Source organism: Diceros bicornis, chromosome 24, assembly GCF_020826845.1.
Source record: "Diceros bicornis minor isolate mBicDic1 chromosome 24, mDicBic1.mat.cur, whole genome shotgun sequence".
NCBI lineage: Eukaryota > Metazoa > Chordata > Mammalia > Perissodactyla > Rhinocerotidae > Diceros > Diceros bicornis.
The window spans coordinates 4,849,979-4,868,663 of NC_080763.1; the positions used below are offsets into that span (position 1 = coordinate 4,849,979).

Genomic DNA, 18,685 nt, shown 5'->3' on the forward strand with positions numbered 1-18,685 from the left:
ATATACTGAAAATGCTTCATGAATGTCAGTCATTAGATTGGCTGGTACTTTGAGTTGATTTTTCCATTAGCAGAGTTGGATTGTATTGGATAATTCTTACTCTGACAACTAATAACTAATATTTCTGTAGCACTTTACAATTTTCCAAACACTTTCATATATATTAAATGATTTGATTTTTCCCAATAATCCCATGATGTAGCCTTTGATATCTACTAATGGGGAAAAAACTAGGGACAGAAAGACCATCTGACTTCCAACCCAAATCCCAAATTCCTCTCACCGCAGCAGGCTGCTTTTGTTGTGGTTAATGCCTACCCCAACATCAAGAGAACAAGTTTCTGAAAAAGTCAGAACTGGGTGTGTAGCCAGTGCATCTTAACCTTGAATGTGCACACAAATCTCCTGGGATCTTAAAATGCAGATCTTGGCCCAGTAGGTCTGGAGTGAGGCCTGAGAGTCCAGCATTTCTAGCAAGCTCCCAGATGATGCCAGTGCTGCTGGTCCATGGATCTAGGGCACAAGTTTTTGCTGTTTGTGAATCAGTTATGTTCTCACAGCTGAATTTCCAGAATAAGAGAAAATGAGCTCAGAGCTTTCTCAGCTGATTCATATTCAGAGAGGGCCTGAGGCTGACCCCTGACCCCCTCTCTTCCTGCTTAGTAAGAGTGAAATGATCGCAGCAAGGGGTAGGCGCTGTTGCCCAGGAGACAAAACATTTGTCTAGGGAGTCTTTAGAAATTTCTGCCCAGATGTCATTTGGGTTGGAATTCTGGTACCAAAATATCATTTATTTTACCTGGAGGGCAGGGCGAGAGTGATGAAATCCTGGGCTGAAGAGCCTGAGCAGAATTCTGCATGTGAACCCAAAGCAAACAAGATATTGGTGGGAGATGCAATGATTTGTATTTTGTCTTTTAAAAACCACTTGAAAAGTAAACAAGATGCTCATTCTTTTGGGGCATCTTATTAAGACCAGCCAGAAGCAGCAGCCTGGGGAGGTTTGCGATGTCTGTGATGTGGGACAGAGTTTGGGGGGAACATTGAGGCAAGAAGACAGCTAAAGGCGGTGATTCTCAGCCCTGGCTGGCTATTAACCCACCCAGGTGCATCTCAAAGGACCAGTGCTCTGACCCACTACTGAGATTTTCAATCACAGATGGTGCCTGACTTACGATGGTTCCACTTACAATTTTTCAACTTTACAATGGTACAAAAGCAATATGCATTCTGGAGAAACCATACTTCGAAGTTTGAATTGTGATCTTTTCCCAGGCTGGTGATGTGCAGTATGATCCTCTCTCGTGATGCTGGGCAGCGGCAGCCCCTGCAGCTCCCAGTCGGCCGCCTGATCATGAGGGTGAACAACTGGTACACTGACGACCATCCGTGCCCAGACAACCATTCTGTTCTTCACTTTCAGTACAATATTCAATAAATTACATGAGCTATTCAACATATTATTATAAAACAGGCTTTATGTTAATGATTTTGCCCAACTGTAGGCTAATGTAAGTGTTCTAAGCACGTTTAAGGTAGGCGAGGCTAAGCTGTGATGTTTGGTAGGTTAGGTGGATTAAATGCATTTTTGACTTGCAATATTTTCAACTTAAGATGAGTCTATTGGGATGTAACCAGATCGTAAATCAAGGAAGATCTGTACTTGGCCTAGGATGGGGCCTGGGCATCAGGATTCTTTTTTAAGGCTCCAAGGGGGTTGAATATGCAGCCAAGATTGAGAACCACTAGCCTAAGACAAAAATGTGGCAAATGTGACCAAAATGTCACAGGATGGGAGGTGGAACGAGGATTTCGTATCAATATATACATATAGTCGATTCTTATTATTTGCAGTACTTTCATTCTGTAATGTCACCGTGAACACTGAATTAGCAAATACTGACCCATTGCTCCTAGGGGAAGTACAGGGTTAGGTTCCTGCCAGCCTCACAACATTTTCATCAACTGTTCAACACACGACTTGGCTTTATGTGTGTTTAAAGATATCTTATTTAATACATATTGTTGATGCATTAACACTGAACTCAAGGCCAATAGCACTGTAACTCACACCTGAAAGAAGCTTATATAATAACATCTGTTTTCTCCATAAGGTGCATCACAGCCTTCCTGCACTTAGAAACACGAACCAGCACCTCAGCACTTGGGGGCCATTTTTACCAGCAAAATCACTGATGAAAAACACCAAAGTTAGAAAAACATGGCACTAGCCAGACCTCGAAAAGGACACCTGTTTACAGTATGACAGCTGACACAGGAAGGCAGAGCAAAGTCTGTTCGACCTCAGCTGGGAACATGTGCATCAGGGACTCAAATTTTTTGCCACTCTGAATATATCTGTGAATAACCATGAAAATGCTGCAAGTATTGATTTTGGAGTTACAAATACATTTTTAGCAAGTAGGTGAATTCACAAATACAGAATCTGTGAATAATGAGATTAATGGTAGAGAAGAGATGTAACAGAGGAACATACACACAGTCTACAGTTTGTATGACCACTGAAGGGGGACCCAGAAGCAGACGAGTTGTAAAGGGAGCTGAACTGTGGATCTGAGCTGGCGTCTGGGCTCATCTCAGCCCTTCGGACCACCCTACGGCCTGTTCTCTTTGCTACGGGGATCTGAAGTCTCTAGACAGCCATGAGTGCTGTTTAATTCCTGTCCTTATAGAACAGTCCTGGGGCCTGAATTATGCCAGGAACCTCAGGCTTGCAGTGTCTCTGGAAGTGTTATTGTGGGACTGGTTCGTAATACCCATGTAGATGAGTTGAGAGCAATTACGTAAATGCTATATCTCTTGGGTAGAGCAGAACGGTACAGTTTAGATGAAAATGCAGTGCCAAGCCAAAAATGCAAATTGTTGTGTGTAATTACCGACCGTAGTAAATCAATTTTACAAACACAGTACCAGTCTCACCATGTTCCAGCACCCACAGGATCAGGTTGTGCACGTCGAGAATTTGAGAAGAGGTGGAAGGTGAGGCGAAAATGGGAATTGGGACATGTGAAGCCTCAATAGCCTGTCTTGAATCAGATGGTGATTCCATCAAATATTATTAAGAAGCCAGGAGAGCCTAAACCCTCCAATTTCTCTTAATTAACCAAAAATATCATCTCATTAGCAGTATTAGCTCAAATTGTGGTTTTTTTGAATGGTAATTTATGTGTATTGTTACATTTGACATTTAGATTGAATGTTTTAATGAAAAGCAGAACCAATTCCCTACTCAGTCAATTGCCCTGCTAGTCACAATGCTGAGAATCTCCAGTTCTCATTTTTTTTAATCAAGGAGCTAAGTTAAGAATTAGTGAGGACTACATAAGACATTTCTAATTACTTATAACCCTTCTCCTAACACTAGAAAGAAAAGAAAAAAGATTGTTGTTTGATCAAGGCAAAGTTCAGAGTTTCACGCTCAGAGAAAGCCTGGCACCGGTCGTGCATTTGGCTGGTGCTAAGTTGAGACCCTGGTGGCAGTAGGATTTAAGCATCTCCTAATGATGCCCATCCTTGCCTAATCAGTGCTGTTGCATTTAAGAGCCACCTTGCCCTCTTATCTGGGAGCCTTTAAGCTCCAACGACAGTAAAGACTTTGCCTGTAGTTCAGCTCGAGACATGAGTTAGTAGACAAGGTTTTAAAATATCCTTTGTTGGGGCCGGCCCGGTGACATAAGCGGTTAAGTGTGCGCGCTCTGCTTCGGCAGCCTGGGTTTCACAGGTTCGGATCCCAGGCGTGCACCGACGCACCACTTGTTAAGCCATGCTGTGGCGGCATCCCATGCAAAGTGGAGGAAGATGGGCACGGATGTTAGCCCAGGGCCAGTCTACCTCAAGAAAAAAGGGGAGGATTGGCGTCAGATGTTAGCTCAGGGCTAGTCCTCCTCACACACACACACAAAAATAAAATAAAATAAAATAAAATATCCTTTGTTAGGCCCTTTCAAGTGATTGACTCGCTTCTCCTCTGGAAAGTGTTGTTAGTGGTGTCAAGGTATGAAAAGATACCCTGATGATTTGTTCAGCGCCTCTGGCCATGGGTCTGGGACTGATGCTCTGAAGGGGACTTGTTGCTCAATCATGAAACCCTGGCTATTTGAGTTCCAGGCTTGGATTGCTTTGCTGGTACCCACGCTCAGTGAGCAGCCAGGAGTTGTTAAACCCAGGACGACATTGCCTTGTGTGAGCCTAAGAAGCACTTTCTGGACAGGCATGTGAGCCGAGGTAACAGCAGTTACAAATGGAGAATTATCTTTTAAGAAAGGGGTAGGAGGGAAGTTTTGTCCTCAAACGTTTCTTTTCTGAGTTTCTCCACTCTCTCTCTTCCTCAAACACAGGGACTGAGCATTTTTATGGATATGTTGGACCAGGAGAAAGGAAATATCCACCTAAATCTTCTCCTGGTCACTTGGTTGACTCAATTATTTTCTTTACTTGGTATCATAAACAAAATGGTTCAAATTCTGCAGTTCTGTCTAAACTCATTTCTGGACATCTCTTCACTCTCGATGTGGGTACAAATTCCAAGGACAAACCTGGGGGTTAAGTACACATAGATATAACTATAGATATGAAAGAAACACAGTGCAGGAAAGTGGGAGTTAGCCCAGGCTTACAGGAACTTCAGAAATGGCTGGCTTCATCCCACAGTCCCTGGAATTGGCTTAAACATCTGCTTCAGCGGTGTCCAATTACTTCCGTAGTTGATGTCACTGGTTTTGATAGAATGGTATGAGAGTATCGGGACAGTTTCCTTTTAGGTCTGCTTGCTTTGAAGTTAAACTTGTGAGTAAGATTCTACTGATTTCTACAAAATGTGTATATTGGCTTCTTGTCTAACTTATTTCATAAATAATGGCAATGTAAAGTCAAACATCAGTTATCTAAAATAGATTCTCTACTGGATGACATCCAGTTTTGCCATTATAGAAACTGACAAAAGAGGACAAATGAAATGTACCAAAGAGTAATGCAGCAATAAAAGTCTGCCAGAACCATTCTAATTTACTTCTTGAAAGCCCAAATGCTTAAGTGATGACGTGAAGGCAGAAACATGCGTCTTTGCTCTGTCCGTGGGCTGAACCATCTGTAAAGCAGTAAGAGCCGACACCAGTGACAAGGACCCACATTATTGGAAAAGCCTCTTCAGGTGCTTTTCCCTGCATCAGAATGCTTTCATTTCAATACTGTATGAAAATGAGAGTTAATGAGGAAAAGGAGTTTTAGCCATGTGTATTTGTCAACCTTGTTGTGATGTTCTTTTGGGCTTTCTCTTCTTCTCGAGTCTCCCTTTGTTCTGTTTTGTTGTGTAGGCATGCATACACTTTCTCTTCCCAGAGAGCCTGTGGCTTCCTCCTTGGGCTCGTCGAGAATGCTTTGTCCACCAACCGCATCTCTGTTCGTAGCCTGTTCTCTCTTCTTCCCCCAGAATGAGGTAGAATCTGAAGCTGATTGGGGGAATCGTCTTCTGGTGTCCAGGTGTTGTGGGCGCTGGTTTTCCAAACCTTTGGACAAGAAGCAGAAAGCATGCATGCAGAGTTGAGGTGTATAACTTCCCAGATTGCTTTTAATCTGTTCTCTGAAGCAATGATGGCAGAGCATGTTAATTTTAACCTTAGTAATTAATACCCCCATGTCCCCTTACACAGACATGTCCCTGGCTGTAAATGTGACTGGTGTTATTTTGTCTTTTTCTGCATGATGTCATTGATCAAATACTCTGGGGTTTTTTTTCCTTTTAATGTATTCTTGCAGTACTATTAATCTATTTTTCCCCAAAGATTCCCACCACAGGGCCTCAGATTACTGGTGTGGCACCACAAAACCAACTAAAGAAGAGGAATCCGGGGTCTAATGTCATTTCATCACTGAGCTTTGCTAAAATGTTGACTTTTTTTTTTAAACCAAATGCCTGAATTATTCATACAAGTGGTATGAATAATTAGCAGAACTCTACTCTTTGAAAATGGAAAGCCTTTAGTAGCAGTTCCTTAGATGCTCTGAAATCAGTGCTCTCAGAAGAAATCCTCGGTGTGGCACCTGAACATGCCTGGTGAGCAGGCCCAGACCTAAGGGGTGGGCAGGAACACTCCCCGATAGCTCTGAAACAACAGCCTCGTAGCTGCTGGTGGGCTGAGCTTTTTCTCCTTTACACTTGACGAGTGTCAAACCATCGCCTGCAGCAAAACTTAAGAATAGTATGTTGTGAGCCCTCAAATTGGTGTATTCAACAAAGGTTCTCCTGATACTTCTGGATTTCTTTTGGGAGTAGGTCTAGAAAATATTGTTAAAGTACACCAATAGCAACGTCTAAGTAGAATACTCCCTTTGTCATAGCGTGTTGACACACACAGCATGTATCACCAGGGTGAGGAATTGGCCAAGACCTTTTAATTCAGGAAAGAAATTCTAAGGTAATATTTTAAAATAATGTGCAAGCGCTTAGTTTTCTCATTCTACTTGTTAAAAATCTCTAAATTAGAGGGAATTATTTTTGAAAAGTTTAGTTGTGGTAGCAATTGGATTGAGTTTTATCACATGAGCATCTACAATTTGAAAAATTAATGAAGCTCAGGTTTTCTGTGAGAAGGACAGCTTCTTGAATTAGAAATGGAGAGACTAGCCTAAGCAGGAAAGAAAGATGAAGAGAAAAGATGAAAATTGCAAATCCTGTCCATGCCCTGAACTCATCAGGGCCTGATGAGGGTACAGAGCCCAGCCTTGGTTTGAGAAGACAGATTATTTGGTTTGATGAAAGAGGATGACATAAGGAGTATGGGAATACTTAATGCCCTTGTTCAAAAGGAAGTCAGCTTCAGCAGTTTACATTATAGGCTTTAGAACAAAATGTTAACTTGGAAGTAGGTGGAAACGCACAGTGGTAGCACGGAGAAGCAATGGTTGGCTGAATTTGAGGAGTAGTCTAACTATGAAAGGCATACAGAAGACTTTAAGCACACGAGTTCCTAAGGCACCTGTATTGCTCATGCAAGCCTCACTCAACACAGGTAGCAGAGAATAACCATCTCTATCATATATTGAGTTCAGGCCTCAAGTTTTTAACAAATAAAAAAATTGGGATCCCCATAAAACAGTAATTGTACTTTGAATCTGCTGATAGAAAAAAATGACAAAAAGAGCTATGAATTCAGCAACATTTAATTTTTTATTAATTTTAATACTGTCTACGTCCATATAAAAATCATTCATAATGCAGTATTTCATCTCCTAACAAGACTTGGTGCACATAGGGATTCTCAGATCCTTCCACTACCTGGAGACCTACAGCTCAGAACTTAGGAATCTATGCTCATAACAATAATTTTTAAAACATAAGTTGCATTCAAGAACATTTAAGAACAGAGATGTATGGAATGTATCTTTGAAAGATCTCCCTTAAAGTTTGTTAGGATCAAGTTTCAGTGTCAGAGTCAAGCTTCAGCTGTCTGGACTGTTCGGTAATGGGGATCACTTCTCTCCTGGACAGTGAGGTATAATGCTTAACCTGACAGTGAGCCAAGGAGACAATGGGGCCAATATCCCAAACCTTCCTCTTTCCATAAACTATTTGTCATATTTGTCATATGTCGTATTTGCCATTTGTCATATTAGGAAGCAGAAAAAGTAGTTTTACCTAATTTTCTTAAGAGTCTATCCTGAAAAGTCTGATCCTGAATCTTATTTTAATACTGAAAAATCGAGACAAAGGCAAGGTTGGTCAAAGGAGAAGGGAAAGAAATCTGATATCCAGGCTTTCAAGAAAATACTTAAGAGAACAGAACCCAGAGCCAGATATCATATTTTCCGCTAAAAAGGCGTTGAAAGGCATCTCATTAAAGATGCTTGGAGATGAAAAAGAAGTTATAAGGTTAGATGAGGTCAGAGGAGCTGGCTGGCCATGAAGGTGTGACGGAGTTTATTGCCAGATTATAGGACCCTCTGTACTCCCATCACACTGCTCGCCTGCTGTAGCAAGATGATTTTTAGCTGCTTTTTCCATATTTCAACTAGATTTACTCAATATTTATTATTTATTTTTGGTTCACTTGAATTTATAAATGTTCCAGAAGTTACAATATTGTATTCACATATGTACACATACATACGTATGTACATATGTATGTGTTCACACCTGAAATTTTCTGTAGAGATTTTTAAAAATACAAGCAATATTGAATCGACTGTAAACAGTATTAAGTTTTAGCTTCAGTTTAAAGTCATACATGCAATATAATTTTAGGACCTCAATTCTGCTGGAACTTGCCAATTCCTAATCTATACTGAGATTTTTTCAAGGGGTACGTAATTCTGCAGCATTTGAATATGACTTTGGGGCAGCTTAAGTCTGAATGAAGTGATAGCCGTTGTCTGCCATACAGCAGTCAGCAAGCGAGAACATTCAGAGGGTCTGCCCCTAGCGAGAGTCGTTCTGAGGGAGCTGACACAGTGTGAACGCTTCTCAGAAGTCTGTTTCCACTGCTCTCCCCTCCTGACTCGTCAGAGAAGGAATTTTATTTATTTATTTATTTATTTTTGCCTGAGTATCCATTCTCCCTCTATTTATCATCACTTCAGATGAGTTCTTTTGGTTAAAAAAAGACAATGACGCAATGGGACAACTATTGATACTCTGCCTCTGGCCACTCCGTCAATTCCACAGCTGTGTGGCCCATTGTCTTGCACTCTCTCTGCCCATGGCATTTATATAAATATTTCCTCTGCCACTTTTGCACAGCACTCCAGCACACAAAGTAACAAAATGGACTTTGTGGTCACTATTACCTCTATCTGAAGGTTTGTCCTCACCCCAAAGGGCCCTGTTGGCCAGTCACCTATCACCTGCTTCAGTCTCCTTCCCACAGGCAGACGAGCCTGTATGGCCACTGGGCCTCAGTTTCTTTGGAGAAATGAGGCATTTGCCTGGCATGATGTGGCTTTGATTTAGGTATGGCATTTGGCCTGGCTCTAAACCTATGGCCCTCTCTGCAGATCAGAAGCTTAGTGTGAGGCGTTTTGCTTGGTTGATACGGCAGATTGACCTCTAAGGAGACATTTCTGAGTTTGATGCCAGCTGTGGGAGTTTTTATGATACAGACAGTGGGGCCTTTAGTAGAAAGTCATTGGGAAAAGGCCCTGGCACCTCGAGTACAATTGATTTATTAGAAGCAGAGCCAAGTTCATGCCATACCACCTGTGACTTAGTCGAGCTCAGGAATATATGAAGAAATGGGTGTAGGTTTCTATGAATAAATCCCTATAAGTCCCGTTAAGTTAGGTAAATATTTAGTTCCATTCTCAATAATTAGTGGATTCCTTGGATACGGACAGCCTCCCCGAGGATGCCCATCAGTGGGGAGATGGCATGGATTTTAAGAAAACTTTAGGTAGAAAGAAGCAAATTGGCTCCATCCAATAATGGAATTCAGCTGCTATATATGTGTTGTATTGTTCTCAGCATCCAAAGATAGGGACACTCTTAGCAGTTTGACCACCTATGGTTAGGGATCCAGTTACCAACTCTAACCAGGGTAGGTGCTGAGGCTTCTGCCCACTCTAAGCTGTGTGTCTCTCTTTGGCAAAGCCTGTTGTTATGGTTTCAGGCCCACTGTCATCCTGGCTGTGAAGAGGAGCCCCATTTCCACTTAGTGAACACCTGGCTGGCACCATGCAGAGCAGCTACAAGATATTCTGAAATGGTTGCAGAGGTACCAGAAATCAAAAACATCTAAGCTGGCATGCCCCCACACTTGGGGCAGCCCTAAACACATCTGACCAATTTTATATATAAATACTTAGACAGGAATGAAATGGATTTTCTGGATGTCTGGCTTTTCTTCCTATTGGCTTTTCTCTTCATTTTTGCTGCTGCTTCCTTTTTATTTTTTATTTTTCTGCTTTTTTTTTCCTACTTTTTCTCTGGCTAATTCTGATCCAACAAGGTAGCAATGCATTTTACAGGGAGCCTTTTAAAATAGTTTCTTCCCTAGTCTATTTACTGGAAATGCAAGCTGTTTCAGCCTGTTAGGGACAATTTTTTTAAAACAATGTTCCCTTTCCATATTTTTAAGTTAGATGATAATTCCTTGCCTTTGATAGAAGCTACGCAAATTAGACATTTCTGAGGTTACAGATACTAAACTTGGCAACTTCCTTTTTTCCTCCCTTTTTTGTTAATAAAGAAGTTTCTAGCTCTTCTGATTGTGCCCTCGTCACACACAAGGCTGCCCTTCGGGCCACATCAAGCCAAATGGAAACAGTGACAACAGATATGTGAGCCCCGTTGTTCTCAGGCCTGGTTAATGCTGGCTGACTATGAGCAGCCTACCAGCACCACTACTGCCCCCAAACACACTTTTTGGAAACACCTAGCCTTTTGACTCTGGTCTTTATCTTTTTAAGTGGGGGCAAGGTAATCCGCTGGCCAGATCTTTATGTGGGTGCCACCCCACCAGAAATGCAATTTAATAAAAAGCAGACCTTCTTACATTGGGATGTCAGATCTGCTTACTGAAAAACACAGAAAGATTTAGCACCAACAAAAGAGCACTAGTCTGGACTTAGGAGAGAAATACCTTATTGGAGGCGATAGAGCCTGAGATGGAACTTAGTGGCTTCCCTGAAAAATGTTTTAAAATGCATATGGCTCAGTTCCGTGTTAGCACTGCAGCAGTCAAAATAAACTGGACCTGTCAGGAGCCAGTGCTGAGAGAATGTTATGAATAGACTTATTTTGTAAAGTTGTCACTTTACACTCCCAGAAAAACCAACCAAGGGTAATGTCGGCTCCCTCGGTGTTGATTTTGGTTAAATCCCTCCCTTGAATGACCTCAGTTTAATTTGGCTAGTTATGTGAGTTTTGTTGCTTTTTCCTAGTTTTCTGGAAAAGAAATTAAAAATGGCGGCTCCGCAGATGTGGCCCACTGTGCAACACTGTGTGAAGGGCTGGATGTGCTGGTAAACCATCCCCGCTTCCTTAGTGCACCCCCGCCTTCTGAATGACAGCCTTGTTACCTGGGAGTGTTCTCAATACAAAGTTTGGCATTAACCTGTGAAGCCAAAGGAAAGAATCAGCCCTTTCACACACAGCTGCCGGTGTCCCACTCCCTGAGGTCCGCTTAGCAGTGGGACCCCTCTCTGAGCCTGCACCCTCTTCAGAGTTGATAGCTCCTCTGATTCTCAGTTGGAAGAACTAGTCCACCTTCTTGTAGTTCAGCCCAGCAAAGATTCCAGATGTGACCAGCCTGCCTGCCCTTCCTTCCTAACAACACGGGTAATGCCAGGTTTTGTGTGTTTAAAAAAATTGTCGAGCACACGTTCTTTTCACTCTTGCCAGATGGCCACTTTGCCAGGTTGTCAAGCCTCACCTGATTTATGAGCCTACTGCTATGAATCCTGATTTCTAGAGTTAGAACTAAAACCCATGAAAGCTAGGGCCTGATGTGTGGGCACTGTGGGTGTAGCCTCCTTGGAAGAACCCAACCCACCAAGAGGTACAGATAGCATCCTTTTTAACCACCTGGAAGGGAAGGACCATTCCAGGCCTGTATTCAATGTGCCATGACCACTGATGAAGTTGTAAGCCAGTTAGGGGCATCTCTCAGGGTTAAAAGGTATTATGGGTTCTTCTGTGGCCCAGACTAAAGGGGGGGGAATAACCTATTTCATTTTATTTTTTTTTTCCAGTTCTCTCAGGCCAGGCACACCACAGCCCTTTGAAACGATCTGTGTCCCTTACCCCACCCATGAATGTGCCAAACCAGCCTCTAGGACATGGATGGATGTCTCATGAGGACTTACGAGCTAGAGGACCCCAGTGCCTCCCATCCGATCATGCCCCCCTGTCTCCACAAAGCAGTGTAGCCTCTTCAGGAAGTGGTGGGAGTGAACACTTAGAAGATCAGACCACTGCTCGTAACACATTCCAAGAAGAAGGTAGTGGTATGAAAGGTGAGTGACTAAACGAGAAACCACTGGGAACAGAGTCCGTCCCTTATTTGGAGTCAGAAGGGTAAAAAGAGAGGTAGTCAGCAAGAAAGAAAGAGCACCCCCCTCCCCAGGCCTATGCACTTGACCCATCCCAGCAGAGCCCTAGGCTTGACCATGGCAGAGAGGGCTCGGATTCCCCTTCAGGGCTTCTTGCCAAAACCTCGAAACAGGAACCAGAGCAAGAGAGGTTAACATCTTTTTTTTTTTTTTAATGCAGTGACTTGCAGACAGTTAAATGAGTGACAGTTAACAGTGATAGGATCTACTGTTTGCACATGCCTCCTCTGTCTGTCCTGTTCATAAAGACACTGAGCTGCCCTAGTCTTCTACCTGGTTGCCGTGGCCAGAGAACAGTCAATAACTTAGCGAAGCAAACCATAGGATCTTTTGTTAAATCTCTGCTAGTGCAGAACTGTAGTAGTGCTTCCTTTCTCTCTCCCTTTTCCTTTGATATCCAAAGAAACTTTTAAACCCTTTCCTCTGCATCTGTTTAAGGGACATGAAAATACCACTGAGAATCTCTGACAGTGTTTTGAGCCTGATGACAAATTTGCATATGGGTGATAAAGGCCTTTTGTGCAGCATAAATAAATGTTCCTACATTGCCCTGTAAATCTACTCTCTTCTAAAGATACTCATCAGGAGATAGAGATTTCCAAATTACCCATGATAGGTTCAAAGAGGATATGAGCATTCTATATTTTTAGATGCCAGTTGTTCAAGGGCTGGGAAGTCCTTAGGGAAAGCTGCTCATCAGAGACACACTAATAACAATTTTAGATGGAGAAACAATAACTAGTCATGCTTCTGGGACTATAATGCTGGGGGAGGCTCTGAGAGCACTCTCTTTGTTGGCATTAATAGTCCTGAGGTTTTGCTGTTTCTGATCTTTTTCTTGAAAAGGATCGATGTTGACATAGGAGGCTCTATACCAAGTCCGCTCCCCGCCACAGAAGCCTGGCATAGAAAGACGCCCCAACTGCCCAGGTGCCAGCAATAAGAGAGGACCAGGCTAAGAAATGGAGCCTGTCAACTAGAGGAATGAAGCTGCTTCCCCGGTACATTCCTTGAATCTTGGTCTCAGCTGCTTAGGCCTGCATTCTCCTCACCCCCCCATCCTGTGGGGGGTCCTGTGCTGAGTGCCCAGAGAGAGTGGGATGTGTCTCGATGTTTTCCTCTGATGATACAAATGGGTCTTTAAAGGTGTTTAACAGGCAGCAAAAGCAATGGCTCATTTTGGCATGGAGGGGATGTGTGTCCTCTTTCTCTTTCACAGTTTTTGGGAGAATGCGTCATAATTTTGGAGAACTAGCAAAACCCATTTCTAGGTTTATGCTACGTGGTTATGTGCTCAAGCAGCTGAGCCCCAAGTGAGGGTAGCAGGTGAGGCTCAGCTGTGCTTTAGGTAAGCCTGCAGGGCATCTCTCACGGGGGCATCCAAGTCCCTGGGGGAGCAAGGGAGGTGGAGACAGCTGTCGCTCTGGACTAGCTTCTTTCCTGGCAAAGTGGAGTGTCTGGGTGGCATGTTTCCAGGAAGGCGCATGGGCGGTCCTAATTGGTAACTGTGGGAGGGAGGCCTTGGCCTTTGTGTTGAAGGGCAAGGGGGATCCTGGGGGAAGGTGTTCTCCAGGGTACAGACCTCTCCCAGAGAGGAGTGCTGGTGCCCCTGTCTGATTGTAGGAGGTTTGTTTGGTTTGTTTTCTTTTCTTTCTTTTATCCTTTTACTTTGTTTTCATTCTTGTTTTGTTTTTTTTTTAAGCCTTAATGTACACCTTGACATTCTCCCAGAGTTGGTAAAGGAGTGCTCGTTGCGTGCTGGCATTTTGAGATGAAAAATGAGTAAGAAGAGCATGCTTTTAAAGACAAATGAATGAGAGAAAAATTGAATAAATGTCCTATCCCTGTTTTAAGATAAACCCAAAGTATTCCAAAGTTCAAGGAATATCCCTTATATAAGCTTCTTCAATTCCTTTCTTTAGAATTGATGAGAATTGTCTCCTCAGAGCTTCTTCAATCAGAAAATGATGCAGACAAGCTCTTGTATCCAAGATTTTCTTTATAAGCCTAAAGGTTATAGTCAGAAAACAGGCTATTTGGTGACTGGATGAAACAGAGGACTGTCTTCTATGTATATCTGCCTTCTGCTGACCTGTCAAACTGTCCTTCTCCCAAAGAATTGGACTGAAATTCAGAAGCATAAAGTCCATAGCAAATTAAAGGGCAAAACATATTTGGAGGAAGGAACATGAGAGATGATGAACAATTCTATTTGTGGGAAAAGTATATTTGCAGTTCAGCTGATAGGTCAAGCAATAGAAATGTCCACACCCAAGAGCAGTAGCATTCCCAAGTGTCAGGGACCAGTGTCTGTTAAACCTGAATGCCCTTCCCTGAGCTGTGCCCGGAGAGGTCTTCATGAGAAGGCCAGCGCCACCGCTGAACTCCTGCCTCCTGAGACTATTCAGGGCTGCCTCCCAGGAGGGCGCTGAAGAAGGAGCCCTTAACAAGCCTGTCCCAGGAGTTTGTGATTTGATTCCCATGTTCAAGAGCAGGTGCTGGTTTAAATTTCCAAGTTAATTCATACTTTCTGAGAAAGGGAATAGGAAATCAAGTGAAGAGCTTTTAAAAAGAGCCAGCTCTTCCTCTCGGATCCACGTCTCTTTCTTCCCTGTGCCCAGGCCCTTTGGCAAGAGTGTCAGCCCTTTTAAGCTGCTCGCTGGTCCGCTTCAGCATGCCATCATCTAGTTGCTACTTTTCTAGTTTTTAAACACCTGGCTTATGAGAACAACAAGGAATCTGTAGTAGAATTTGGAGGCATTCTGAATCTCCAGGGGATGCATGTCAGCCGTCACCCTGCACCTTGGGAAAAGAATAAAAAGTTACCATAACTGAGCTTAATTTAGTGTGAATTCATCTTTCTTGCCCACAGCTATGCATACCTTGCTGAAACACTGTGTTCATCCATTCCTTCCTTTTCATCCAGACAGACGAGCCAGGTTTGGCCATGAATTGTCCCTTAGGAATGTGCCTCTTGGGTCAAGAGTGTGACATAAAGGTCGCAGCCCAGCATTCCTGCTCTTTTTGTTTTTCACCAACATCGACCTCGCCCTCTTTTTGTCATGGTGTCAGCTCTCTCTGCCGGGCTCCTCACTGAGTTCTCCCAGGTAGACTAACTCTTGCTCTCCGAGGATGGACACCATCTGCCTGCTTTGCCTTGTGTTTCCCTTATAGTAAATACCCACCCTGAAAGTTTGAGTCCACTCTGAAGCACAGATTAGATGTCCCTTGGGATTGGGATCTTAGGCTCAGAGAAGGATGGGATCAGCTACCCAACTAGAAATTACTCAACGGAAGTGGGAACTGAACGGGAATATGCAAGTTCCCTCTTTAACATTCCCTGTGGAGGCTACGGTTATACACGTCTGGACTTGTATATGCTTGTTGTGGCTTCTAAATTCAGTTGCCCTTGTTCTTTTCAAAAACATCACTATGACTTATCCTAGGGGAAAAAGTCCTGATTCTGAGTTGGTGCTCAATTATAATATCCTCCTTTCCCTTGGTATCACACGAGTGGGACATGCTCTTGTACCATTCTCTCATACAGAGCTTTCAAGTGGCGAAGAGGGGAAAAAAGACATTCCCATAATTTCCTGGAAAGAAGAGAAAATATAGAAGAGCAGGAGTCTGTTGGTAGAAGAAGCACGTTTGCCCCTCATATTAGCATCCCGTCCTCAGAAATGATGTAGAAACCCAGCACCTAAAGACTTATCACAAGGCCAGGGCTGTCGATGAGTGATGTGGCCGAGTTATATGGGAGCAGAGAAAAGGGAAGAAAGACTGATAAACAGGTCTCATTTTTGTCCTCATTCAAGTCAATTGACTTTCTGGAGCACCTGCTGAGAGAGGCCTTGGACTAGCTATTGTGGAGACAGAGATGAAAGAGATTGTTTCTGCCTCAAGGGACTCACTGTCATGTGAGCAACAAACAGGTACCTGATGCAGGTGCACAGCTGTGAAAATACCTTGTCTTGGAGATTCGCCTTGGGTCAGGGCCAGCACCCAAGAGGGCCCTAAGTCAAAGTGAGGGTAAGTCAAGGAAAGTTCCTGGAGGAAGAGAGGCCTGGAGCTGAGTCTTGGAGCCTGATTACAAGTTAACCAAATATGTGAGGTGAGACAAGGGCCTTCTACACAGAGGGAATAGCATGGTGACGAGACAGCTTGACCAAGCAGATCCCACGACTTGAATGTTGAGGGCACATGGAAAAGGAGTCTAGAGAGGGAAAAGCCAGATGCTAGGCTTCTTGAAGTATTTTGGCTTGTATCCTGATGTGAGTAGAAGCTGTTGAAGGAATTTCAGCAGCAGAATGACCTGCTTAGATTTACATATTAGAAATAGGACCCTAGCAGCAGCGTGGAGAATATATCAAAGTGAGGAGGGCACAGGAGACTCTGGATTTGGAGGCCAGCTGAGGTGGAGGATATTTCAATAATTGAGAAGGAAAATGTGTTCGCAGGATCTTGATGAGATAGAATTAAGAGAGCTCTGAATTGACTGCACTAGCTGAATGTAGACAGTGATAGAGTGGGAAGAATTTAAGACGCTGCCCGGGTTTCTGCCTAGAACATCTGGATAGCCTATGGTGTCATCTACAGCAAAGAGTATATAGGAGAAGAAACAGATTGTGGGAACAACATGGGGCAGAGTGAGGGTGGGAACTTGTAGAACTTTCCAGGGGAGGTGTGCCAGCCAGGGCCGCAGTGCACCGTGTTCTTCCCTGGCCCAGCCTTCCTAAGAGCTGGGCTTCTCTCCTCGCCTGCATAGATTAAGTATCATGCTTACCTGTAGTGAAGTTCATTTGGAGGACTCCATTCAAGATTTCTGGCTAGTAAAGCCCATAGATTTGGGCTCCTAAGAGTAAGATGCTCCATGACTTTCTCGTTGCAGTTGTCAGTATGAAAGCGGTAGAGATTGGGGGCAGTTTCTCTTGATATGAGCTTCAGCCTTATCATTATGAACTAACATAACTGGGCGTACTTATGATGTTAGCACAAAAATAGTCAGGTAATTGAAACTGTTGTGTTGTTTGTCTATAGACATGTTAAAGGTAATAAAGAAACCTTTGGCTCCAGTGACCTTGATGGAAACATAGCAGTTAAGAGTGGAGGAGACCAGTGACTATGAAAATATGCTCAGTTTTCCTTTCCTAAGGAGTCTTTCTTAGATGAAACTTATGTAAACTTTTTTTTGCCGTAGCAAAGGAAGTATATTACCTATTCTGAAATAGCCTGTTTAGGGTTGTGGGTTGTTTTTGAAATGTAGACCTTTGAGCCTCTGCCTGTCCTAGAATGAGATTAGAAAAATTGTTGAAAAGTGTGATCTTTTTTAGAAAAAGGAACCCGTCAGAAACGTTTGTAAGGAAGGCTGTGAGTACAGCATTTCTGAGGGTCATAAAGGTGTGAGTGACAGAGTGGGAGAGACAGCTCCATGTGTTCAGCACGGCCATCATGGGAATGAGTCACTATTTTCTGTGTGGACTTTCTAAGCACTGTGTTGAATTCATCTAATTTAAAGTTCAGGATTTAGCAAATTTGCTTCACTTTCTTTATTCCCAGATGCCAACACATGACCTGCACATTTAGATCCTTATGGGCTCAGACTTGTGCTGCCTCTTCTCAGATAGGCTGAGAGCCCTGATATCTTTGAAAAGCAAATTCTCAGGATTCCCCCAAATTCTAAAGGTCATGAGACTTTTAGCCACCACCCTTTACCAAGCATGTGACATACTTTAAGGATGGTGCAGGCACACAGAGGGCAGCTTTTGATTTGGAACCCAGCCGCTATTTAACAACGCAGAGCAGGCTGCAGGTAGAGCATCATTTATGAAGTCATAGCTAATGGACACTGTGAGGAGAAACTTAGTCCTTCTGTATCTAACTCTTCTAAGTGGGTTCTTTACGCCAAAGAAGGCATCTCTGTGCCTTCCGAGACCCACACATGCTCCCTACGAACATGGAACCTTCCTGGAGGCCACCATGGACATGTCCCAGGATCGAGGAGCACGCTCACAGCTCCACGGGGACCAAAGATCAAGGCTCTTTCTTTCTTGGCTCAGAGGCTAGAATAGAATTGGACTGCTTCTCCTGTGCTGGCCAGAAATAAAGGCAGTCTTCCATAATCTTGATGCTGTTGCTAGACTTCTGCTGTTCATTTTTTAAAGGAATGCTTTCCATCTCACTTCAACATTAAAGAGTTAAGAGTCCCCTGTTACCCCTCAGCTGGCTTTCGTCTTCTCCCCTTCAAAGAGCAATGATGCAGTCAGGTCTTGGAGAGAGAGTTCTTTGAGATTAGCCTGGCTCTCTGTGGCAAATGAGAGTTGCTCTTCTGCCTGCAGGTACCAGGACCACCACAAGTGAGGCTTCTTGGGGAAAACAAGGCTATTCATGTTTCTCTTTTCCAGAGATGCCTTATTCCCTGCCCTTTACATTGCCCCCGTATTGGGCCCTTCAGAAATCTTGGTCCCATCTTTCTCTCTTGTGAGGCCTCCTTGTTTGTGGGGCAGGTGCTGCATGGCCTGTTGACCTGACTAGTATTTGCAGCCATGCCCACAGCAGGCGTTTGAGAAAACCAACCCGAGTTCTAATTGGAGCCCAGCTTCTGTGTGAGCTGTTGTACCCACCA

At 43.5% G+C, this 18,685-nt stretch overlaps 1 protein-coding gene across 9 annotated transcripts in view; it reads left to right on the forward strand.

Annotated features, from left to right (window-relative positions):
* SAMD4A (sterile alpha motif domain containing 4A) overlaps window positions 1–18,685 on the forward strand; it is a 211,673-nt gene that overhangs the window by 148,361 nt on the left and 44,627 nt on the right. For 7 of the 9 annotated variants that reach the window (XR_009223672.1, XR_009223673.1, XR_009223674.1 and 4 more), the window contains one exon: window positions 11,704–11,967. The exons of the other annotated variants lie outside the window; for them this stretch is intronic. Coding sequence is in view for 3 of the 7 variants with exons in the window: in XM_058566956.1 (XP_058422939.1) it covers window positions 11,704–11,967 (264 nt within the window). In the remaining 4 variants the exon portion in view is untranslated. The remainder of the gene's footprint in view (window positions 1–11,703; window positions 11,968–18,685) is intronic. 9 annotated transcript variants of the gene reach the window in all.